The sequence below is a fragment of the Notothenia rossii genome (assembly GCF_949606895.1).
Source record: "Notothenia rossii genome assembly, chromosome: 2".
Lineage (NCBI taxonomy): Eukaryota > Metazoa > Chordata > Actinopteri > Perciformes > Nototheniidae > Notothenia > Notothenia rossii.
Window position 1 is genome coordinate 79,300,735 of NC_136904.1, and position 26,005 is coordinate 79,326,739.

The 26,005-nt window shown below is 40.9% G+C and overlaps 1 protein-coding gene across 1 annotated transcript in view; it reads right to left on the reverse strand.

The window, feature by feature from the left end:
- Positions 1-26,005, reverse strand: part of myo10l3 (myosin X, like 3) — a 57,171-nt gene that overhangs the window by 7,873 nt on the left and 23,293 nt on the right. Inside the window, exons 3-23 of the mRNA XM_079665770.1 lie at positions 25,762-25,920; positions 24,522-24,709; positions 24,218-24,352; positions 22,881-23,005; positions 22,749-22,762; positions 22,523-22,607; positions 21,897-22,003; positions 21,501-21,630; positions 20,603-20,721; positions 18,623-18,769; positions 17,481-17,581; positions 17,093-17,159; positions 16,443-16,535; positions 15,347-15,415; positions 13,624-13,706; positions 13,408-13,516; positions 8,675-8,755; positions 6,257-6,381; positions 4,198-4,312; positions 1,297-1,406; positions 222-293 (exon numbers count right to left, since the gene is read on the reverse strand). Coding sequence (XP_079521896.1) covers positions 222-293; positions 1,297-1,406; positions 4,198-4,312; positions 6,257-6,381; positions 8,675-8,755; positions 13,408-13,516; positions 13,624-13,706; positions 15,347-15,415; positions 16,443-16,535; positions 17,093-17,159; positions 17,481-17,581; positions 18,623-18,769; positions 20,603-20,721; positions 21,501-21,630; positions 21,897-22,003; positions 22,523-22,607; positions 22,749-22,762; positions 22,881-23,005; positions 24,218-24,352; positions 24,522-24,709; positions 25,762-25,920 — 2,234 coding nt within the window. The remainder of the gene's footprint in view (positions 1-221; positions 294-1,296; positions 1,407-4,197; positions 4,313-6,256; positions 6,382-8,674; positions 8,756-13,407; positions 13,517-13,623; positions 13,707-15,346; positions 15,416-16,442; positions 16,536-17,092; positions 17,160-17,480; positions 17,582-18,622; positions 18,770-20,602; positions 20,722-21,500; positions 21,631-21,896; positions 22,004-22,522; positions 22,608-22,748; positions 22,763-22,880; positions 23,006-24,217; positions 24,353-24,521; positions 24,710-25,761; positions 25,921-26,005) is intronic.

Sequence of the window (26,005 nt, forward strand, 5' to 3'; positions counted from 1 at the left end):
ATACACATGTGTAATCCAATATTGTATGTCACCACAAACGTATTTATGCAATGCACAGCCCGTTATCTCTCCCATTCAAATAAACACCCTGGTGAGAACGCTTGTTTATTGTGACCTTTGCAATGTTTAAATCTTGTGCTGTTCCATTGTGGCCGTGTGGGCAGCTGTGTTCAGGCATTGCATACACACACATAAAAACAGCGCACACACACGTGACTCACAAAAAGGACCACACACAGTGCTCTGACTCTCGGACCCGCAGCCTGGCCAAGTAATCACTCCGTGGCCTGTAACTGGCCTCAGAAAAGAGGTAATGTTACATGTAATAACCACAAAGGCTTTCCTAGCCTCCGCCTCTAACATGAGCAGCTCTGAAGGGAAGGAAACTCACAACCTGAACTCTCATCCGTCCTATCATACTCTCCCAACAGAGCCTTTCCGAGTGACCTTACATGTTGAAGCACACAGGTGGAGCACCGTTAGACTACAACCCTGAGGGTGTCTGCATGTGCACATTTTTTAAGCAGCACAGTGATGGATGTCGTCCTGTCCGACAGGCAGAGCGAAGAGGGGGGAAAAGTTGCTGCTCAGGCTCAGATTTACTCAGTGAATAAAAACAACATTGACTGTACTGCTGATTGTGAAGCAATACATTTAAACCTTGTTGAAACGCACAGATAACTATGTACAGTATATATATATATATATATATATATATATATATATATATACACAGCATGAAATGGACAATATTTATTTTACTTTTATGCTCGGAGATGTTTTAAAGTTGTTAAAATCATTGTATTCCTCTCTAACTCGTTAATAAGAAACAAGAGAAATATTATAGGTGACATGATTCTATGTTGTTCGTGTCTATATGTACATTTCTCAAACTGTGAAAGAACAACTGACTTTTTTCTTCCCCTGTTGAGCGCCTAAGGACTTTTTTATTACATTCTTTGGTTATCATATTTTATTATTTCACACACTGGCCTACAAGACTTTCTGGAGTTCAGGAAAGTTGTAGAGATTGTTCTCCAAAGTTCTTCAAAAATATTCTAAAAATACACTGGACAATTCCTGTATACCTTAATTGCACTAGATAATCTATAAAGCTGAACTTATACTGTATATAAACCCCCATAACACACACACAGACAAAAAGGGAAACATGTGCAAAGGCATGCCCCCAGCCCCCTCCAAAAACCACACGCACAGGCTGTACACCTCGATTACAAAACAAACACTGACAACTGCCACTGCCACTCAGCCCCTCACCCCTCACCCCCCACCACTCACCTTGCCACATAGCTGAGGATGTGGGCGCGGATCACCATGCCAGCCCTGCGCCGCACCTCTTCCCTCTCCTTCTCCAGCCTTTGCTCCAGGGCCTCCTTCAAGAACACCTGCGGGACGGGCAGCGCCACGGCCGACAGAGTGAGAGAGACAGAGAGAGGGAGGTTGGGGAAGGGAAAGACACAGGATGGGTTAGTTCCTCTCCTTGGTAAGGCTGCAACAGAGGGCCCAACAGAGATGTGAAGGGCCCCTTGTTGTCTGTTGGCAGCACCCTGTGCCCACTGCAGAGGAAGCTTTGGTGCAGTTGAGGCTAGCGGGCTAGCTGCTCTCCCTGGCTGCAGATCAGATCAGAGGGGGGGGGACTGGCACGGGGACTGCAGTGTTGCTGCTAAAGCCGATGCTGCAGAGCCTCATTGTGTTCCTCCCTGAGCGTTTCCCTACTGCTGCTCTTCTACCGCTGCCTTGGTAGCTCGACTGACGTGCACAGGCAGAAAGTCACACTAAGGGAGGGGAGGGGAGAGGTAGGCAGAGGAGGGATGGAGGGATGAGGGGGAGGGATAGTGGCTTGTGTCCAGACAGAAAGCCACACCCCTCATTGCTCTTGTGAAGGAAGAGAAAGAGTTTAGTTAACTCTTTCCTCTCTCCCGGAGACTTTTAAAAAGTTGGCACAGTGTCTGTGGGACATCTGACAGCTTATTCTAGACCTAAAAGCTAACAAGGAATACAGATAGAGCAGTAACAGGATATTTTAAAACATAATCAGTTTCTGTTCAACCATGAAAGCAGGCTGGGATAACCAACCAGTTTATATAATAAGTCAATATCTGTCACTAGCCTGGAGGATGAACTGCTTCTATAAAGGGTGAGACCTTTGAGTTGCTGTGTGTGTGTGTGTGTGTGTGTGTGTGTGTGTGTGTGTGTGTGTGTGTGTGTGTGTGTGTGTGTGTGTGTGTGTGTGTGTGTGTGTGTGTGTGTGTGTGTGTGTGTGTGTGTGTGTGTGTGTGTGTGTGTGTGTGTGTGTGTGTGTGTGTGTGTGTGTTGTCCCCAGATGTTCCACTAATCAAAGGACGCCGCAGCTGCAGCCGTGCCTGCCTCTGTAAAGTCTGTGAAAAGAGGAAGCTTCCTCTTCGTCCACATCCTTCCCTCGTCTGTAAAACAAATGTCTCGCAAACACACACACACACACACACATATATACTCACACACACCAGACACACACAATTCATGCAACATCACCCCGGCCCCTAATTCTGGGCCACACACTTCCTCTGCACACAATCAGCATGTATATAATTACACACAGATTGTTTCTCCGAAGGAAATGTAGCCCCCTTTCTGTCTCCCAGCCCCCTTTCCCACAACCCACACTACATTTCCCTCAGCCCCAAAATATGACGCTGCCATCAAAAACACAAGCATGTGGGCAGGATGACACAGACTCGGTCGTGGTCTTGTTCTGCTTGTAAAGTGTAGCAGTCATTAACAGAGACAGTCTAAGGTCAAAGTGCTGACCCATGAAGCTTTACCCACAGAGGAAAAAATAGTTCCTGTGTCAGTAATACACGGTGACTGCAGAGATTTATACTGTGTGCATGTGTGAGAACTTTAATATAGATCGGCATGTGCATGTGCGTTAGTGGTTATGCACCACTTCTAAACTTAATAAGAAACAACACATGAAACATGTTGGTCTCAACGTATATTCAGCATGTGTGCAGCTGACCCTATACATAGTGTGCCAGTCAGATGGTGTATTACAACTAAACTGTCCGACAAATTTGAAATGTCTCCACGATTAACGGCTGCAGAGAAACCACAGCTTAGAGCAGGAAGTAACAAATATGGATTTAGCTGATTTTAAGAAATCCTATAAACCGTTTTATTTATAGCCTTCGCATGCTGTGAAAAGTCCATCTTTGCTGAGTTCAAAATTATGCAAAGAGGTCATTAAAAGGTTAATCATTCATTGGGAGAGAACAAGAGCACGCTTTGCTCTGGGATGGATTGTTTGAAACAAAGGGGCAGAAGAAAAAAAAATAGCGCTATGATAACTTTTCAAGATAAATAACCATCGCCACTCCAAATCACTCGCCGGTTGTTTCGTTCATCCTCATGAAGCCAACTCTTTCAGCTGAAATGAGACGGCCTCAGGATTATGGTAAGTGCCCGCGTTGGGTTACAGTTACAGTAACAGTCGTTGGTGTTAGGGGTTTTACGGAGTGGCAAGTTACTCAGTGGTTGCCAGCAGGAGAGCCGAGGATTGACCACAACCGGCCACACAAATATTTGGGACATGAGTCACATCTGGGGCTGTCCAAACTGAACTGTGACACCCTTTGGGAATGAAAGCAGCTCGACTTATTGAGAAAATAATATTCCCAGAAAACCCCACATTTATCAATTTGCAATGGAGCAGGATTTTCTGCTTAAATAGACTGTGTGCCATATATTGAAATCCATGAAGGAAAATGCTTAAAAACTTTGATTTCTGAGAAGTTGAAAAATGTTTTTAGAGGACTTAAATGACTGACTGGTGTACTGCATATTATATCTGTGTGAGAGAGTTGGCACTTTCATTAATCAAACTATAGTGACAAATATCTGTCCACACAGTCGCATTATAGGGACCCGCCTCCAAATGAGGAGACAGAATGGTTGATTTACAAAGTAAAAAATAAAAACATTATATCAGAGTCAACCATTTTTCGTTTTTAGAAAGAAAACTGTTGGTATAAGGTGAAAAGCTAGGTTGGTTCTGGGTTAGGAAAGTTGGTACGGTAGCTATGAGTTTGGTGTGTGTGTGTGTGTGTGTGTGTGTGTGTGTGTGTGTGTGTGTGTGTGTGTGTGTGTGTGTGTGTGTGTGTGTGTGTGTGTGTGTGTGTGTGTGTGTGTGTGCTTCACCTTTGACTTCCCCAGTTGCCACTCCGTCTTGGTTTTGTCATAATGTGAGAGAAGCTCTAAGCAGCTCTGCTTCTCATCGTCTGAGGGCATTTTGTTCTTCAGAATCCTCTTATACCTGTGGAGACACACCAACATATGTTTAGTACAAAGGTAACACTTTATATTAAGGTACACAAATTAACCATCAACTAGTTGTTAATTAACATGCATATTAGCAGTATATTGGCTCTTTATTAGTCATTATAAAACACTTATTAATGCCTTATTCTGCATGACCATATTCTACAAGTAATAAGCCATTAGTTGAGAGTTTTTCCTCAATAACCCTCTAATTGGTGCTTATTTATTGCAAGTAAGGAAGTTATTGTACATGAGTTTAGGTCTTAATATGCTCTGCTCAATATGGGCCTAATAAGGCAGTAGTACCACAAGAATAGTTATTCTCCCATAATAACACTTAACAAATATGATCTATTCTTATGTAACAAGACATGAAACTATAAGTGTTAATTGTGTCTAAATAACTCAAAATTAGGTATTTATATCTAAGAACATGTTTCCTATTTTAAAGTGAAGTCTTGTTGATAATTAAAGTGAAGTCTTGTTCATAACCAATAAGCTAGTAGTTTGACTCTAATTAGGTATTTATATCAAAGAACATGTTCCCTATTCTAAAGTGAAGTCTTGTTCATAACCAGTAAGCTATTAGTTTGACTGTAATTGACCTGAACAGGTTCCCTATTCTAAAGTTGCCTCCTCTTCACACTTTGTAAATACATTATAGCACACAACTACTGAAATTAACCTCAACAGTACATGAACAAAGTAGGCACACGTTGAAATATCTGTTTTATTAATGAACCACTAAAGAGAGGTTCAGACCATACGTTCAGACCATGGTTCAGACACATACCAAAACATGTCAAGTTTCTCCAAGGCTGAGAACACATGCAACCTGTACTTTTTAATAAAAACAGATTTTTTTTAATTTGTTATCATACTGTGTGACCTGCTTGTATGTACTTACACTGTGGTGTACTGTTCTCTCTATTTGTTGAACTGTCTCAGTGTGAACATAGATTAAACAGCCAACCGAACTCTTTTGAGAGCCAGGGAGTGAGCAGCCATGCTCCTTTATTGACTTATTTGCAGTCTACTGACATTCAAACGGAGTGAAACTATACAAAAAGAAGTTAAAAGGCACTTAATGATCTCATACATGCAAGTGTAACATACACAGATTAACACATAGGACCGCTAAGTGTAAACAAGATAATAGAGCTAATGCTAGCTGTGCAATAAGGATGTGCATGGTACAGGCTATTATGGCTAACGCTAGCATGTATGCTAACGCTACCGTGTATGCTAACGCTAGCGCGAATGCTAACGCAAATGCTAGCGCGAATGTTAACGCATTTTCTCATTGTGTTTAAACCGTTTAAACATCTCCAAATGTCATCACATAAACACAATACATGTTACTAGTCCTTACAGTGTAAGTGTAAGGCTTACACGTACAGTCCTTGCTTTCGGATGGACTTGACCCTTTGAACCTGTACCCGGTTTCCTGTCTAACCTTCAGTACAAATTTTACAAACATATAAATGTGCAAATATGAAACATACTGGTCAATATCACCTTTCTATTGGTAGATGAACTGTCAATACTCCAAAACATATTCTTAGATATAAATAACACATTTTGAATTATTTATACACAATTTGTTAAGTGTTATTATGGTAGAATTACTATTCTTGTGGTACTACTGCCTTATTAGGCCCATATTGAGCAGAGCATATTAAGACCAAAACTCAACAACTTCCTTACTTGCAATACATAAGCACTAATTAGAGGGTTATTGAGGAAAGACTCTCAACTAATGGCTTATTACTTGTGGAATATGGTCATGCAGAATAAGGCATTAATAAGTGTTTTATAATGACTATTAAAGAGCCAATATCTACTGCTAATATGCATGTTAATTAACAACTAGTTGATGGTTAATTTGTGTACCTTAATATAAAGTGTTACCAGCATTTTTAATTCATATTTTTCTGACCTGCTATCGAAATCCTTAAAAGTTCTCCGGACAGGGAATCCAGCCCTGCGGATCTTCACAGTTTCCAGCATCCCAGAGTATCTCAGCTGGTTCAGGACCACATCAGGATCAAACCGGTTGGCCTTCTGTAGATGAAAACAACAAAACAAAATCCAAAATATATAAACACTTGAAAGCCATTTATTCTTCTGAAATTATAATGACATTATTGACAGTCTTTTTATAACTAGGTTAAGTTATGTTCAGCTTTGTATTGGAGAGCTGCGTGCATACAGGCCTGATTCAGCACAATAGAAGTTTAGGTGATTATCTTTGAGTGGAAGATACTAGACAGCTGAATATAATCCTCCAGTGTTGAGCCCATAAAGCTATTCAATCCTCTTACTGCTGAGTCACATTAAACTTGAACATAAAAGTAAATTACAATGGGGAGTGCTATCATTTTACATTAACAATCAGGTTACTGCAGGGAAAACACACGCCACCAGAGAGAAACCTGAACAGTGTTGAGCAAGGCCAACTGGGTAGGCCTTTCTTTCTGGAATAATCTACTGCATTGTTCACAACTCTGTGTTACTGATGATAAAGGATCTATGATGTCTGCCGCCCTACACCTCTATGCAGCCTTCCTGTTTGCACGCAGCACGAAGGTCACTGTCACCCAGAGGGCACACACACACACGCTGGATAAGCCCCACACAGGAAGACAGCATTCCCCAAATGTGTCAATCTAATTGCAGGCTAATGCTACTATGCATGGAAACAGACACACTGGGTTACAAAAGCATGCTTGCATGTGTTCATAATGAAACACACACACACACACACACATAATTGTGCACCCCTCCGAGATCTGAACTCTACTCTTTAGCAGAGGATTTAGCCGGCTGAAAGGGGTATGGCATGTTGACTTGTTTGAGGGAAAACAAGCTGACCCTTCCCACAGAGAAATTTTTTCCAAGTGGAGTGGGTGGATGTTAATCACACAAACACATTGTATGCGTGTGAGTGTTTGCATGTATGCGGTCCTGTCATTCTGAAGGATTAATGGAGGCACGGCTTGTTCCATCTTGAGCGACCGAGGCCAGGTGAGCAAATTCGAGGCAGTGGGAGTAGGGGACGGGGGAGAGAGGGAGACAGTTTCTATGCTAATAAGTGAGCAAGAAGGTGTGGAATGACGCACAGGGGGTTGGAGGTAAGGAGAGGACAATCCCTGCTGTGTGTAAATTAATACCAAACAATAACATGAGCTAATGCAGCTGGATTACTGAGCAGCCAATTCACTTTCATCAAGATACATAAAATAACAAATGCTAACGATCTAATATCAGACAATTGGATAACAGTGCAGATTGTGAAAGGGTTTGCAGTTGAGAGTAGTGGAGGGGTAGAGGCCTAGGTAATAAACGTCCCCCTGGCTGCACCACAGAAACAGCACAGTGGTCGTATCTTGGCATTCCTCTGACGCAGCCAGATCAGCCGAGCATCAGCCAAGCTGTGCAGCTGGAGCGGCCAGCAGTGACTTCTGGGCAAAGGGATAAAGTGATAAGAACGTGCTGGTACACAGCCCTTTTATTTAAAGGTCTCCTATTATACTATTTTTAGGCATATATTATAGGTCTCAGTTATATAAAAAACATGTCAATGACAAAAAATTGAGAAAAAAAGAAAAAAAGTTGGGGACCTTATACCTGCTCGTGCAGGAGAATTCTACCGGCAGATACTCGTCTAAATGCTGCCGTGATTAAACCCCATATTGTGTTCGAAACCACATCAAGGATTATTTCTGAAACTCAAAGCTCAAATGTTTTTTCTCTCACGGTCTTACCACACGGTGAGTTCCTTTTTTTATGTCCTGCTTCTTTACACATACTCTCTCCAGTACAGGTTAGCTCTGAGTGGTAGCGATGCTTGCTAATGTAAACAAAGACCATATTACTTCCAAAACACGTCGCGGATTGTTTCTGATAGCAACGTTTCTGATAGGGCCGTGGGTGTAAAACCAGCCCACATTTCCGATATTACCTCGTATCGGCAGCAAATCTGGATCAGCTCCGTTGTACCCCCGTTTTTGGAGATTTGGGTACGAGGAAAAGAGAGAGGGTTTTGTTTTCTGAGACTTTGTGAGTTCCCTTACACACCGTGGACATATATTTAAGTATGAAAGACATCAAAAAGTACATTTTGCATGATAGGAGACCTTGAAAGAAGTGCAATAAGAGTATTTGCACCAAGGCAGGAGAGAATCTGCAGCAAAACTATTTCTCAAGTGAAACAATTACATGACTAAAGATTAGCTCTGAGCGATGGGAGCTATGAATAGCACCGAGAAGGTTTAACTTTGCAGGCGCTGACCTTGACAAAACCTGGCAGGGTTTCTGGCTCTTTTTTTGGTGCATTGAAATTTGCATGACCTACCTTGTCCATGTTTGGTTTGATGCAGCGTACAAAAAAGGGGTTGGAAGCACTTAGTGTGGCCATCAGGGAATGCAGAGAGTCCTGAAACACATCAACAACAGGAGGATTAATATCAAAAGAGCAGAGATATGCCTGTTAATCTATCCAAATATGTATCCTTAGTTTATATCAATGGTTCCCAAAGTGGGGGGCGCAGAGGCATGACAGGGGGGGGGTCGCGAGAGACCAGGAGGAACAATGGTTATTAAAAAAATAATATGTACAGTACTATTACGTCTGGGTCTCTGTGTTTCATTAAAGCTCGGCTCTGTGTGTGTGTGAAATGAGCCATTTTGCGTGCGAGCGAGAGAGCTACCTACATACTACCTCCGGAGTATCCGGAGATTGTTGTTGTTAGCTTCTGGAGCTACGCTAGCGGATATAAGGAGTTTTTTCAACGACAAAGTGGAGGAGAGTCCTCTGAGAGACTCAGTGGCACACTTTCCGAGGCACACGTTTATATGATCATTATAGTTATAAAAAAAAAACAGAATAAATGAAAAACAGGTATGAAATACTATATGACAGTAAAAAAAGAATACAATTTAAAAGGGTGATTTGTAAAATATCCATATAGAAAAAGTAAATCTGTTTACAGTTCTGTTTCATATGGGTGTTGAGAGAGGTATCCATAGATCTCTTCAATTTTCAAGTGCACCAGATTGATGCATTTAACTTAAATATTTAAAAATAAATCTTCCCGGGGGATCTCGACCCGGACACCCCTATGTGAGGTCCACACACCACCAATAAAAATAGTACTTTACCCCTGCTTACACCTATATGCCGTGAGCTGATTATCGAGCCTTCATTGTAACAGTCGCGGGTACGTTGTGTATATGCTTGGGGAGTGTCGCAGTAGAAAATTCCACTGTAGCGACCGGGACATTAATGGAAAACCCTAAATGTTTGAGCATCCTCTATGAAACGTCAAGCTACTCCACAGCACCCCCAAAAGAAATCTCTGGCGCCGCCACTGAGCCTGACTATTTGTGTTGCGGGGGCCCCAACTTTTTTTTTTCTCTAAAGGGGGAGCCTGACAGAAAAAGTTTGGGAACCACTGCTTTATATATCTATTTATGAATGAGCTTTGGCCTTGTGGACATTAATAAATAATACCAGTCAAGTATTTCCAATCCAGTCAAGCCTCACTTTCTTTTTTTACATTTTCAGTCTTTTAAAAGAAAACAGAATGAGGGATCGAAGCATTAGAATAAAAAAAAATCCTCTTATCATGAAGAACATTAAAATTACACTCTAAGAACGAATTCAGGCGACCTTTCACCTCCACTTAATTAAATGCATGGTTGCAAGATAAAAATGTGAGTTAATTGATTTAGATAAACATTTTAAGTTGCAAACATTAATTTATAAGTTGTTTTGACGTAATAATGTTGGTAATTACATCAACTTAATATTGTGTGTAATTTGAACTCTGATTTCTGCGTTAATTCTCTTAACACAAAATTCAAGTTGTAGTAAATAATGCAATTGGCTTGATAACTTAATTGTTCTACACCTTGAGTTAAGGATTTCAAGTCCACTCCCACTTAACATGCCTGGACAAGTTCCGACAGTTAAGACAAATAGAAATATACAAAGGACATTTTAAGGTGAGTGTCATCTTTTGTCATTCAAATACAGTAGATAGCCTTGTAGTTGCACTTTATAGGCAAATTGCTGTTTGACCAAAATTAGCAGCCTTTGAACTGTGAATAGTTCTGTGAGAGGATACAAAGTAGTAGAGGCTACTGTGAGTGTAAAAATACTTTGGTTACTATTGTGATATCGCTTTTTATTAAAAATGAATCTCGGTGAAGCAGATCAAGGACATGCTTCTTGAGGTAGGATCGTTATTTAGAGTTGTCATTGAAATGCAAGTTGTTGGCAGTCACCCATTCAGAATATATTCATTTAGGTAATTTCTCTTTTTTTCCTTTTTCAAAAATACAATTGAAGTACGCAGAGAACTATAGCCATCCGCTGCCTTGTTGTGTACCTTGGAGAAAAGGACCTTTTCAAGGACTTTAGCGACGTAATTAAAAATCTTGAAATAAAATAAAATCCATAGGCACAGTTACAAGGACAAAAGCGCTCCTCTCTGTCAGTTACATTTTGAAGCATATTGCACTTTTGGCCACACCCCAATCAACAATATCTTAGCAACGTTCAGCATGGATAGGTGTTGACAGAATGGCATGGGAAAAGGATTGTGTCAAATGTGAAAAGTGGATTCTGCTCTTCACGGTTGTGATGGTTTGACAAAATATGTCCACATGCATTTAAACACTAGGCAAAGTACTCAAAACCACCTCTGTGTGTCTTCAGGACCACATTGCCATGATGACACACACATGCAGACTCAATAGGTGAAAACAATACCAGCGTTGCTTTAGCAGCTGGTAATAATGGCTCTGAATTCGCTAAGAGTGACAGTTTAAAAAGTATGCAATTACCTAATTCATTATCTCTTATGCGCTAACCTATTATTTAATGTGCTTCAAAAGGACATGAATATCGCCTTCATCAGTGACCGGTCCACCCCAGGATCTGACCATACGATGGCAACCATCGTGGTCGAGGGAAACAAATGAATGAGCAAGCATTCTGCGTTAAATGTGTTCATACTGTTTAAAATAATGACTGTCGGCAGTGTAAACATCTTTGTTACATCTGTTGTCAAATTGATGTGTGTGATCTGCAGATTGGTGGCCATTGAGAGTTTGTTTCTGTAGTTTTACAAAAACTTTACAGATTTGACATATTTGGCACTGGTTTTGAAAATATGCAAAGGCCTCTAACTTCAATGTGATGGCAGCATTTGTTTGCTGTGTCCCCATTTCCCATGGTAATATGGCTAATGTGTTTATATATTATTTGTGGGGCAATTTAAATTTGTGTTATTTATCTTTTTTTTCAAGATTTAAATGAAGCTCAGCACAAGTTCTTTCAGGAAGACTGGGTGTATATATACATTCACTCCGCAGCTGCATATAATCAGCTCATCACAGGCGTTCTCTTTAACCTATTACATTTAACCTCATTATCCAGCAGCCAATCAACATGCTGCAGCCAAACTATAAAATGGTTATCCTCTCTCCTGCAGTCAGCTGTGATTTCAGGTGTTCATGCACCTTATCATATGGCATGTGTCAATAAATGTTCAAACTAAATGAATTCTCTCCTGATTGAAACATCATGTGTTGAAATAAACAACTGCAGTTCAAAATAAAAAGTGAATTGCCTAATATTTTTGTTGTGGAATCAATTTATTTATTTATTTAAAGGCAAAAACATGAAAAAGCTAAGAAAAAAACTATTGAATACAATACATTTGGAGCAACTTAATTTATAAATGGTTGTCAAATTAAAAACGTGTGTTCACAATGATGGTAATTAAGTACATACAACTTAAACTTCCTCTTAAATTATACGATAAAACAAGTTGGAGCAACTTGATTTTTGGAGTAATCAATTTAAAAACTTGTATCCCGAATGAGGGTAATTAAGTACATACAACTTAAAATCCCTTTTAAATCATGTGGTAAAACTAGTCGGAACAACTTAATCTTTTGAGTAATCAACTTCAAAACTTGTGTTTATGCGACCAATTATTAAGTAAGTGGTAATTAAAAACACCTCTGATTGTAGAGGAAAAGCCTTCTCCCCTAACTCAAATAACTTTGTTGCTTAAAGACAATTTCATTAGAAGTTGTCTTAACTCAATAAACATCGATGCAGACTGTTGCGTTGATTTTCTTTGTTGAGTCAAGGCATTTGTTTTTAGAGTGTAGTTAACATTTAGTTGCAATGCCATATGTTTTCACTTTGTTTAACAAAACCATTCTTTAAGAATTCAATAACAGACACACATAACTTGGTTAAACAATGTTTTCATTTTTTATAAATGTGAATCTAAAAGGTAGTAATACAAATAATCAAATTGAAATAAAGCATAAAACCATAAAACCATAAAATGATAGTACAGTAACTACTTGAATACATGTAAACCCTGAAATGAACATAATTGTTAACATAAAGGAAAAGTGTGTAGAACTATTCTTGAAAAAATGTATCAAAGTTTATGGATTGAATGACATCTGATACTTTCCGTCTCTAATGGAGTATTAACCCATGTTTACTATTACACACACACACACCCACCCACGCACGCACCAACACACACTCCAAGGACCCTTGAACCCCTGTCAGCCTCGCTCTCCTCGCTGCCTCAGACAGTCTGTCTCCAGTGGGACCCCAGCCTTGCAGAGCTGAGTGTGATTGGCTCCTGGTTGGCCCCCTCTCTGCCCAGCCATCAACCATAATCCCCTGGCTTTAGAAACTGTAGGCCGGGGCAGCCTGCCAAATCCTCCCCTGCTCCTTCTCTCCACACTGCAATCAGTACATGCTAAGATAAGCCCTCCTCTGTACCCCCCCACCCGCTGCAACAACCACAATTCCTACATCCCATCAGCCATCATTCTCTGCAGATCAAACACACTGGCAGCATGGTCCTCCCCCCTCTGTCTCTACATGATTTCTATCCCTCTTTGCGTCTGTTCGTTCACACTCATCATGCTAAGATTATAGCCTGAAAGCTCCTTATAAAGACCCTTATTAGCCCGGTTGTCTGCGTGAAGACACAATGATACAATCGTTTGCTAGGAGATAGATCATAAAAGCTTTGGCCTCACCCTGAATTGAGAGCTGACAGTGGGCTTGCGTCGGGCCGTGCCCATCTTCATGGTCTCATCTCCATTTCTGCTGCCGACACGCTCGAAAAGGTCGTAGATGAAGTCAAGCCTGCAGACACATGATGCAGAACAGGTAACGTGACTGCAGAACCGTCCATTGAAGCTGAATTATACAGCTGTGTGATCAGCATGCAGGAGAGAGAGCAATATGCTCACCTGCTGTCTTTAAGAATAAACAAGATGTCATCTCTGAAGGTGTCTCTGTTCTTCTGAAGGATCCCACGCACATCATAAAGCACCTAATACAGAGGACAGAACATACAAAGTGAGTTATAGCACTGTTTGTATAAAGATGAGGTAAAAATGCTTTTAAGTATGTAACAGCAGTGCAAGAACTAAAAGGAAAAGATCTATTTAGAGGTACAAAAACACTAATAATATATCCTCTGTCAGCAAAAGTTATGCTATTGCAATTTGGTACAGAGTCATTTGCAGCTTTACCCAAATATGTAATCTAAGTTAATCAGATACAACAATATTGTTCCAAATAAGATTTAATAAAATATATTAGTGAACTGTGTTTTGATGGATGTGTACTGCAGCAAATAAGTGGAAACGTTAAGCAAATTGCTCTCAGATGTGCAGGCGATTCGTATTAAGTTTTGTGTATGCTCATTTGAATTAAAAGAAATGCATGTTAATATTAAAATACAAAAAATGTGTAATCTAATCAGGCACGTATTTGTGTTTGTGTTAATGTGTATCGTGTGTATACTATAATCTAATGGCAAACCCCATCCCTCATTGGGAGCCATGAGATCCAAACTTGACGACACATGTTTTTCTAAATCCCGACACACTAATTACACTCCATTCCTCTTATTATTGGAATAGACTCGAACAATAGGATCTCTGGGTCTGTCAGTTTTAGGTTCAGTTAACTGGGATGGTCCCATGATAGTACGGAGAAACAAGGAAGCTTGAATGCAAAGTCTTAAAGGTGCACCAATCATACAACATCTGATTCCACATCTGCAACGCTGTATTTACAAAGTTCTGCACTCAACATTGTTGTCTTTGAAACACATCAACGTTTATACTCAACCACTGAATTTTCAAGGTATGTTGAGGTATTTTTGCTGTTCCTGTTGCTAAAGATCATGTCCGAGAACAAAACTTAATTAAAAAATCGACTGCAATTCCTTGGCACCACAGGGATAATCAAATCTAAGGGAGGATGCTACTATTTTCCAGTGAGCACACGGCACCGTTTCAGATAGCAGAAGGAGCTTTTAGAAAGGCAACTAAAGTCCCAGGAGAGAGAGAGAGAGAGAGAGAGAGAGAGAGAGAGAGAGAGAGAGAGAGACAACTGGTCGGCTGGTCTTTCCTCTCATTACCACAGACATCCATGCCAGGCTTGTGACTGAGCTCACACTCACTGAGGAGACCTTGTCTGAGGCAGCCTTCATAAGGCCTTTCTTTATCTTTCTACTTCCCTCCCCTCCCCTCCTGCCCTCTGCAATCCCTCTCTCTCTGCCCTGATCTCTTTGGCCTTTCTCTACACTTCCGTCAGTAGTAATCCCTGTTCATCATGTAGCCATAGGAATGAGAGGATGACGGTGAAGCAGTTTCTCCTGACTCAGAGAAAAAGACAGAGTAGGGGGGGAACATCAACATCCTGTAGCTGGTTTTGGCAAACACGACACCGCTGCTCAACATCTACGCTACTTCCCAAAGATCCTCATTCAGAAAGCTGGGTTTGCGTGTGTGTGTGTGTGTGTGTGTGTGTGTGTGTGTGTGTGTGTGTGTGTGTGTGTGTGTGTGTGTGTGTGTGTGTGTGTGTGTGTGTGTGTGTGTGTGTGTGTGTGTGTGTGTGTGTGTGTGTGTGTGTGTGTGTGTGTGTGTGTGTGTGTGTGTGTGTGTGTGTGTTGGTAATTACCTCTCCAGCGTAGTGCTTGATGCCAAACTGGTGGTCGGTCACTCGGGGTTTAACATAGTACGGGTTTGTCTGAGGGAAAGCACAAAAACAGCACTGACTTTTCGAAATGCCGTTCCAAGTCTATTTGATTAGTGATAATCAGTTTGACTATTAATCAGATTAAGGAGATAGTATAACCAGAGAGCTCAGGGGCCAGCTGCAGCTGAAAGGTCAACAACGCATTAAAGGCTGCAACCGATTAATATTGTCATTATCAAATAACCTGTAGGCTATTTTAGTTTCTATAATCTTAAAATCTTAGTCTAGACCATGTCAACAGAACATTTTTCAGAAAACCAGTACTTTACTATTTGTATGACCAAAACTCCCAATGATTAAACAACACAATGACAACAATCTCATCATGTTTCTGAATCTCTGATTTGTGCCATAAAAGTACAAATATTTTAATAATCCCAACTGTCTGCTTGGCACCTTTACTGTTCTACCTTGAGATAAGAGAAGTTAGGGTTGCACTTTATTCCTTTTAACTTCTTGTGGTAAGGTTGCTTTGTTTTTACATTAGTAGTATTTTGTTTGTGTCTATCACTTTAACATATATATATTTAAAGTACATTAATTAAACAGTTTAAATGTATATAACACAGGGAAAAGAAAAACTGTTCTTGTTATGAATGTTCTTTTAATCAACAAAACAAGCAGTCTACGAAAGATGTCCGCACTAAACATAACCTCTACATGAAGTTCAACAGCTATTCCTCTTCAGCTCCTTCGGCCACGACCTTAAAACTCAACATGTGTTTCAGGGGAGAGGTCAGCCTGTGTTTGTCTCCCTTTGTGGGTCAGCCATAGAAAACCCTGCTGGGTATAGTGAGGACACTCCTTTCTCCTGAACACGATGCTAATCATTACATGAGAATGGCTGATCACATTTCAGTGTGGTTGTTCTTGCGTGTGAGAGCGCCTGGGGCGGGGTCAGACGTTCAACGCAGCAGAGAGGTTTAACTCTTTGGTTGAGGGGGGGTGGATCATTTTATTGTTTCCCTGGGACATGAGAAAGATGCATGTAAGTTTCCATGTGTACATGAAGACTCACTGCGTGCCGGCTGTGCAGTTTCTCCAGGAGGGTGTAGTCCGTGCCTTTGGGGAAGCGACTCTCCTCATTGATAAGAGCCAACATGCCTAGTTTCTAAAGGGGAGACAGACAAGAGGAGGGTGAAACTCAGCAAAGTCATGATGGAACTAGTTATAATCCCATTGGGGCACATCTGGCAGCTTTTGTTGTAACAATGCATCCAGGAAAAGCGTAATAATTCATTACATTTTCTCTTTTATTTACAAAAGAGGGTTCACTGAGCAGGCATGATGTTTCGCACCTAACACATTTCTACACACAGTTGTAATGAAACAGCTGAAATCCTCTTATAAAGGCCAATCCAGCCAAAGTGGGAGTATAAGTAGGGGTAACATGTTAGTGTAGTCTTTCACCTCCCCTAAATGTATGATTTTGACCCGAAATCCTTTCTAACTATGAAGATAAAATAAAATTAATTGTCTTAATGGCTCCCTTTGATGCTACCTCGAGCTGCTGACTGGTGTACATTACTGTGCATACAACATGCAAAATGAGACTATATAATGATAGAGTGTGAGAGGGAGGGCAGTGTAAGCACAGTGAGGCGTCAGCCCGCTCCGGCTGGTGGTTAGCGGTCGATCACAGTGGTGACTTTGCTGTCTCAGGGATACCTTTTCTATGAGATCCAGACACTCTGCGTTATCCATCCAGTCTATGGCCTCCCACTGGATCCCCTCTCTGCAAGGACAAAGACACACACACCATGTATATATATAAATATTAACAACTAGGACGACACAATGGCTGTATTGTCCAGCATGAGCATGTGATGAAATGAGCCATGTCCAAGCTGCCGGTCCATTATACAAGAACACAACTGTCTGGGGGAGAAACTGAGCCAAGCCCAAACCTCTGGCAGTTTGCCTACATCGCCCCGAGGAGGTCCAGCCCCCCCCCACCCCCATCTGTCTGTGGGACAGTCTCCAGCACATGAAAAGTCAGCATACCAAAGAAGAAGTTTATGTCTCTTATTTGTTTAGATATGATAAACATCTTTACCTGTTGTACTCCAGCTGCTCCAGAGAGAAGATGTGCTTGTTGAAATACTCCTGGAGTTTCTCGTTGGCATAGTTGATGTTAAACTGTTCAAACCGGTTCACCTACAGGATGGAAGATCATACATCAGTTCTGTAGCTTAAAGATCACCTTCAGACGTGTCAGACAAGACGAATATAATACCTGATCTTTGATTGATAATGAGTAATGCAAAAAGAAAGGAATAGTTTAAAAAAAAAAGTAAAATAGTGAGACTCTTTTTTCACTATTTCACTTTTTATTTTAAACTATTCCTTTCTTTTTGCAGTTACTTTTAATATTTATTATTTACTTGCACTATATTTCTCTGTTTTTCTGTAATATTGTGTTGCACTGTTGGAGAAGCCTGTGACTAAAATCAACTCTCTTTTGTCTTCCTCCCTTAAAATTCAGAAACATTAAACATTCAAATGTTACTTCCCTCTCAAGTTTAACATCTAGATAAGATATTTCCTATTTAACTGACAAGTGAAGTCTCAGTGTTTGTCCGTATTGGGCCTCGAGTACTTACAGTAAAGAAATATGGCTTTACTAAGATATTTTCAATTATGATTTTATAACTCTGAAAACGTTGTCATTTCTAAATAACAACTAATCACTGTTTATGTATTAGTTCATATTTTTTTGATGTCTCGGGCCCAAAAAAGGTATCTGGACTCTGCAGTGTGGTTGGATTGACAGTAAATAAACAGCCAAATAACTGTGTTCAGATTCTGATTCAAAACATTGCTCAATCTGTCTATGAAAGTTTAAAAAGGTGGCCCACTGTCAAAGCATTCGTTGCCTGTGCAGCTTCAAATGTTATCAAAATATTTGACTTGTTGAAAGTGGGGTGAAAAGACGCTTGTGACAACACCTTTTCAACAAATGGTCCCACCCACTTCAAACCAGCCTGAAGAGCTGAAGAAATGTATCAAATGTGTCATATTTAACACTCAGTGAGTTATAACCATGTTATAACCATGTTATAACTCACTGAGTCTTAAATATGACACATTTGATACATTCACTGACTCATTGACAGGACTTATTGTGTTTATGGAAAACTAAAATACTCATAGGGAAAAGCCAACTGAGTAAAGCTTAAATCGACCTGTGAACTTCACCTCAAAGTTCTCAAAGCCGAAGATGTCCAGGATGCCGATGGATTTGAAGTTGTCTTTGCCTTTGATCTTCTGGTTGATCCTCATTATGATCCAGGAGAAACACTGAGAATAAAGCTTCATGGCAACCGAGTCTCGCGAGTCCACCGCCTGCAAATCAGGACAAAAAGAGATGAAGGTTACCATGGATACCAAGGTAGAAACAAATAAAGAAAACACAACATACAGTAAATCTCCATATACATCTCATCTTTTGATCAGATGGTGGTTAAAGCATAATGAAACGGTGTGTTATTCTGATGAGGTATGGCAGTTGGAAAAAAAAGTGTTATGTCAGCATCTGTGTGCAGGCGGCAGGTAACACAGTGTCTGTTGTCACAATACGTGGCGCCGTTTATCACCTACATCTCCTGAAAGGCAGTATTTGTTGTTGCATTTCAAAAGCCAGTTAAAACGAAGAGAAATGTATAAACACGTTTTGGTTAATGACTGCCTTAAGTTTTATTATCTTTTTATTAAAGCCTAACCATGAGATGACACCTTCACTGTTTTGCCTTTCTTCTCACATTCAGAAAATGAATGACGGGAAAAAGAGAGTAATCGGACTACGGCTGCATTAAACTTAATATCTCTGGGTTTTTGACTGATGATAAAAGGCCTTAAAATGTCTTATAATAACCTTGGACATTGTCCAATACTTCCTGACATTTTTTAGACCAAACAATTAATTGACTAATCTAGAAAAAAATCTGCGGACATGTCAATAATGAAAATAAAAATGTGTGGATTTGTGGAGTTATAATTCTTTAAAACTATCATAATTGTAGACTGGATGTTGTAATTGGTGTCAAACTGCTCATAGTTAGCACTCTAAAAAAGTCAAACCAAATGAGAAAATCTTTCACTCAGCTCTGATTTTCTCCGGCCTTACAGCCAGACACCATCCGTGTGCAAATATAAAGAGCTTGTGCTTGCCAGCTTCACTTCCCCTACAGGCATTGTGCTTGAATCGAAAACAAAACAAGAGTGTGGCGGTGTGTACTGTATTTGGGACAACAATGCTCTTGGGCTTTTGAGTAATCCATCATATGCCCCGTCACCTCTCACAACTAACGGGTGTGAACAGAGTGCTGGTGGCTCCAGGATCTCCGCCACCGGGTTGAGAAGAATGGCTGTTTGTCCAGGATGGGGGGTGAGGGGCTAGTGCAGGCAGTCATGGGGTGGGTGACCCCTGGCCGCTGTGAGAAGAAGCCATTCTTACCGGCTGCAGGACGGGAATAATGAAGTCTATTAAGAGACGAGCTGCTTCAAAGGCCAGGCCGAACAAGCTGCAGCAGGGCGACAGCACAGAGTCTTTGTCCGGCAAAGAAAAGCCTTCTTGTGACTTTAGAGATAATAGTAAAGGTCCATTCTGCATATTTGCTGATATTTATGCGTATGAGTGGGCCCAAGGCTTGAGCTCAGCCAAAAAGGATTGTGTCATGCGTCAGAATGTTCTTGTGGCATATGGTGAAAAGGATAACACATGCAGATGCAGACTCGTAAAATATTCACAGGCAGCAGCGTGGACATTCGAAGCCGAGAAATAATTATAGCGTCTTGGTGCCTGGCTGCGCTGCCTCCAGAGGAGAAGGATCACTTCACCCTCGGTCATTGGCCCTATTGTGCCTTTGACTCAGATCACTATCACGATGGCGTTATTGTGCAAGGAATCTGGCAGACAAAAAGCAGGAAATGGCTGGGAGTCACGCAAGGGATCTGGAGGGGCATGTGGGGGAGAAGGGTGTGTGTGTGTGTGTGTGTGTGTGTGTGTGTGTGTGTGTGTGTGTGTGTGTGACCAGGACAAGGGAGGGAGAGGGGGAGAGGACTAGAGGGCAACAGACAGGCTTCTACTGTAGGTTTCAGTGTCGCCTTCTGAACAATCCCTGGGATATAACGGAGTGTGTTAGCTGTAATGAGTATTTGACTTGTGTGTGTGGTTACCTGCTCCACGGTGAGAGGGGAGCAGATCTCCTCCCCTCTGAGGATCATGGATCGCTGGGTCAACACCTCGGACAGCTGGAAGCAGTCCAGGCCGAGCAGCTCGCTGACATTACTGACAACTGAAACACACATACAAACATGTGTATTAGGTGTAGTGTACGTATACGTGACATCTGCTGTGATCCTATACAGTCTATAGGAAACTCTACTCTGCAGTCACTGTGGTTCCATGGTTTTATGGAAAAGAGGTCAGACACAGTGAACAAAGGAGCATTGAGTTCATGTTACAGCCTGTTCAGAGCTCTGTCTACGAGTGCACTGTCAATCAAACTCAGGGGCATGAGGAGTACAGCGGAGGGGTGCAACATCAGCACAGAGCAATTTAACTGCTTTAAAAAAAAAAAAAATGTTGCAATAGATTTCTGAAAAAAAGACATTGCTTAACTGTAAGAGAATTAAAGATGAAATATGTTTCTACATTTTGTATCCAGCACTTAAGGCTGTTGTTTGCAACATTTTCTAATCGACATTTCCCACACATTTACGAGTAGCTCATGAGATCAAAAAGGTTTCTTTGTCTTGGTGCCAAGCAAGAACTTGTTTGGTAAGCACAATGAGCTCTCATGATTAAAATACATTTTATTTTTTCAGGGAATGGCTTATTTTAGAAGAACTTTAATTTCCTTGGAAGAGTCCTACAAATAACTGCCATTCATCCTACTACTCACTGCAAATACGAATTTGATAGAAAGAGCTGCTCTATGTGAATCCAAGTAATTTACTACAGGAAATATGTGCTGAATTGAATGCTTTGCTGTTGACATATGTCAAGACAACTTCCAAGGAAAGTATTAAGAAATTACAGCAATAAAGCATTCCCAGTTCCTCCTTCTCTTACCCCCTTTGGAGGTGATCTGAGCTCCACCAGCCGTCATGAACTCGATGTTGCCCATCTGGAGGACTGCAGACAGCAACTTAAACACGTCTCTGATCTCCTCCTCCGTGAACTCCATCACTTTCAGGGCTTCCTGCGACATAACACAGATAAAGTTAGGCAACATTTCCGTAGAACATACTAGAGTCATTAAGAACGTGAGAGCAGTTTTTTTATTTATTAGAGAACACTTTTGCCAATACAGCCATCATGACACAATGAATTAGCATGTTTCCCCCAGGCTCTCTTGAAGTCTGTCTGGTTTGGTGGTGTTACACTCAAGAGAAAGGTGTATAGCGCCCTCTGGGGGTAAAACAAATCACTTACATGAAATGCATGTTCCTCTCATGTTCTCCTTACCATCACACTGTTGAAGAGCTGCTTGTCATCCAGACTGCTGTCCTTCATGCAGCCTGACTGACACAGGTAGTGGTATGACTCAGGACCCTCGGACAGGAGGTACATGTCTGCAACACACAGACAAGAGGAAACTCAAAGTTGAATACAATCTTTAACCTCACAATATAAAAAACTAATTTTTGTCATTATCTATTCAGCGATAGCTTTTACAGCTAGAGATAATCTACTACAACAAAAACATTTATATTCAGTGCATAGTGATCTTAAGCTATGTTTTTTTTACAACCTTAACTCTTTCTTGTTAAAAAAATAAATAAATTCAATCAACAAAAAGTAGTTTTACCATTGGCTCATTTGGTCAAATTGTGGATTTGTTTTTCCTTATATTTTCTATGAATCTGATTAATGATCCACAAAACTTCAGATGTATACCTGAGTGTTGATCATGATAAAACAATGTTGGCAGTTCCTGTAGATCTGACAGAAGTAGACTTATTATAATGAATGACCTTTAGACATTAGTTACTCACTATTACAAATAAGAAGCTGAGTGTATGTTCACGTGTTAGTTTCCAGGAAAACCTATGATTTTGGTAACTATTTTGGTTGAGTCTTTGAAAACGTACCTCTGTGGTCTGTGTCCGCCCCTGCTAACAGAGCGTAGAAGATGTGGTAGTTTCTCTCTCCAGGATTCTGTCGAACCACACGGTTCTTAGAGAGAAACGATTTTAAAGAGTTAGTTAAAAAAATATTTCATGAGAGATTTTGCTGATGACTAATTGATTGAATAAAAATAAAAAATCCACTTGCTGATCCCAGTCGCTGCAACTGAATTTTTCAACACAAATTTACCTTTTCCAGCAAATCTGATCATTGAAGGTCAAGGAGAACAATGAACACTGACAGTCAATATAACCTCTGAAACAGACAGTAGTATAGACACATGAGTTCACAAGTATATCTAAGTGAACCGTTGAAGGATACAGTCAATGATGCAGCCTCCCTGAATGTTTCCGTTTTGGGAAAAGTGAAGCTGGATGAACTTCCCAAACCGACTGGAGTTATTATTGTACACTGTCTTAGCATTTCCAAAGGCTTCCATGATGGGACTGCAGAGAGGGGAAAACATTCAAGCAAATAAAAATACTTTTGACACACCCCATTAATGTCCATCACCTTATGTGTTGATTAAGATGTTGAAACAGATGCCGGTGTTGTTCAGTCTAAGGGAAAGCATGCATTCTCACAGTATTGCCTAGTCTATACTGCTTAAGCATCTCAAATATTTCTGATATTTGAATGGAATTTAGTATATTCATTGAAAAGGAATCTAACTTCGATACAACTAAATTGTTGACAATGTTGTTAATGTTGTTAATGTTGTTAACAATGTTCGTGGTATCTGAAGGTATCGGCTTGGTCTTAGAGTGAGGTAAGAACGCCCTTCCTTGGAAAAGGCTGACATTAGTTGATGATTTGGATTTAAATTGTTTAAGGGGGAATAGAAACTCTGCTAAGGTTAAACTATAGTTTCACATTGGTTACTGTGGTTGAGGTGGTTGACATATGCGCTGCTGATGTTGTAATGTCACTGCTGTGACATTGATGTTTGACTCTGGCTGTGTTTGATATTACATTTGCATTGTTTTGATTGATATATTTGGGGATCAAGAGAGGGTGGGGTTAGGGACTGTGGGTTCTGAAGCTGCCCTAATTACCAGGGAGTCTCCCATTAACAGAGGGATTCTCCTCCAGGGGCAGTTTTGATACTGCTCTGGGGTTCAACCATCCCACCAACACCTACTACACCATGCACACCGTTTTGCTATCCTAAAGTGGTCGGACATCCGGGGCCAGAGTGCCTAAAATAGGGATACGACAGGCAGCGTGGTGTTAGAGGCCACGTTGTAAACTCCCCCCTAGGCAGATTACGTTGATCTTGCGTGTAGATTCTGGGGGGTTTTGAAGTCCTAAAAAGATTGGACGGCCGTTCACCGGAGCCTTATCAGCACCCGAGTTCGGTATCGGAGACGGCCTAGGTATTAACAATTTTGTTGTATCGAAGTTAGATTCCTTTTCACGAACGAACATTGTTATACTTAAGTATAATCATTGCCAGGAAATGCATTTCAACATGGACGACATCCAAGTTTAGTTTGCCTTGAAGACCTCCTAATGCAGGAAAGACTAGATTGTATAAAGCTTAAGAATGAAATAATTATATAAACAAAAATGCACATGTAAACTAGAAGGGCCCTTGGAGACCTCCACCAAGGGCCAATCTTGCAATGTTTACAAAATTGAAACTGTTGAAACAGTACCTGCTCTGGACGAGAGCCTGCTCCACCCTGGTGGTCCACTCCGACAGAGGAGTGCCTGCTGAGTTTTGACTCATTACTGAGAGAAACTTCAGCAGCAGCTTGGTGCTCTCCGTCTTCCCGGCACCACTCTCCCCACTGATGATACAAAGAGAAAGAGAGAATGAGATACTGTAAATAGACCTATCAAACCTCTTACACTCAATTTTTATTGTCAATTAGGAGATTGTAAATAAGGAGATTTGAGAGGCAGAGAGCTGCTTCCTAACATTCTGTATAGGGAGTCTTTTCTAATGTGGATCCTCACCTAATGAGAACACACTGGCTGTCGTGTCTCTTCCACAGGCAGCGGTAACACTCATTGGCCACAGCGAAGATGTGAGGCGGCAGCTCCCCCATCTGGTGTTTGCTGTACTGATCGACTGCAGTGCTGTCATACAGGCCCGATATCTGCTTATAGGGATTTACTGCTGCCAGGATTGAACCTATGTTGGTCTGAGGGACACATAAAAGCAGACAGAAGTACAAGGAGGAAAGAGGAGATGAGAGAGGAGGGGAAAAAAAAGAGAAGAAGAAAACATGATCAGTGAAATAGGACATGATATATAAAAGAAGAAATGCATTGTATTTTTTACTAAGTTGCGACTTTTTCACATTGTACAAATTCGAATGACTGCATTAGATCTACAGTACAGTTACTTAACACTACCAGTTTAGTAGATTCACCCAGTTTTCTGTGACACAGTAACTGTAGCTAGTAATACTCTTAAACTGCTGCATATGGCCTAGTTAACACTAAAGCTGGTAGTATTTTAAGCTCTATTCCTCCGTGGTTATGCGCTTTGGGGAAAGGTGACTCACTGAAGTGTGTTTGCGGGTCATCTTTCCTCAATGACATTGTTCTGTGATCCCATGCAGACAGACCGCTGCAACCCTCCAAGATAAGATTAAGAGATAGGTTTTCGGAAAACATAGTTACAGAGACTGAGGGGAAAGATTATTTTAATAAAGCCCGGGTTGTGTTTCAAGAGGGCGGTGAAAATAATCCTGGGATTGAGACAGAGTCAAACAAACACATTCAAAGTCTTGCATTCTTAAATGAAATCCAGCGTTGAAACTTTTCAGTGTATTACAGTAGATGCATTCTGTAGTGTGTGTTGTTTAGCATTTTATTCCTTACTCGGCCTTGTTTGTGTTAGTGTTTTTCTTTTCATTTTCCTCTGACATGGCACAACAACAGTGTTAACTTTATAGAGCTTATACTTGGAATGCAATAGCAAGAATCTGACAGGACATGTATGTAATGCTTCATACTTCAAACACAACAAATCCTATTGTTGCCTTGCATTAACAAAAACTCCCATTTCCGGTAGATGTTTTTGATGGATTGAGATTTGTTGCACTCTGAGTTTAGTTTGTGCTGAACATTCCAGCTCCCAGCTATATTGTAACTGCAACCCTGAGTGAGACAGTAGACCCACATATTACAGGTACACCATGGTGGTCCATGCTAAATGTTCTCACAGATAACAAGAGAGGGGCCTTACATAGATGTTGTCTCTCTTGTAGCGCAGTAAGAGGTTGTGCATGATGGCAGCTTCATGCAGCTCTGCCAGTGTGGACATGTCCTCCACTCCATGGACGCTGCTCGGGTGCATCGGGTACACCGTCTCCCCGTTCAGCTCGGCCTTCTGGAGATGGATCACCTGAAACACACACGTCCAAAAAGTTCACTTTCACCATCTGGTATGTAATATACCAGCAGCTTGTACAGCAATAACACACGTATTT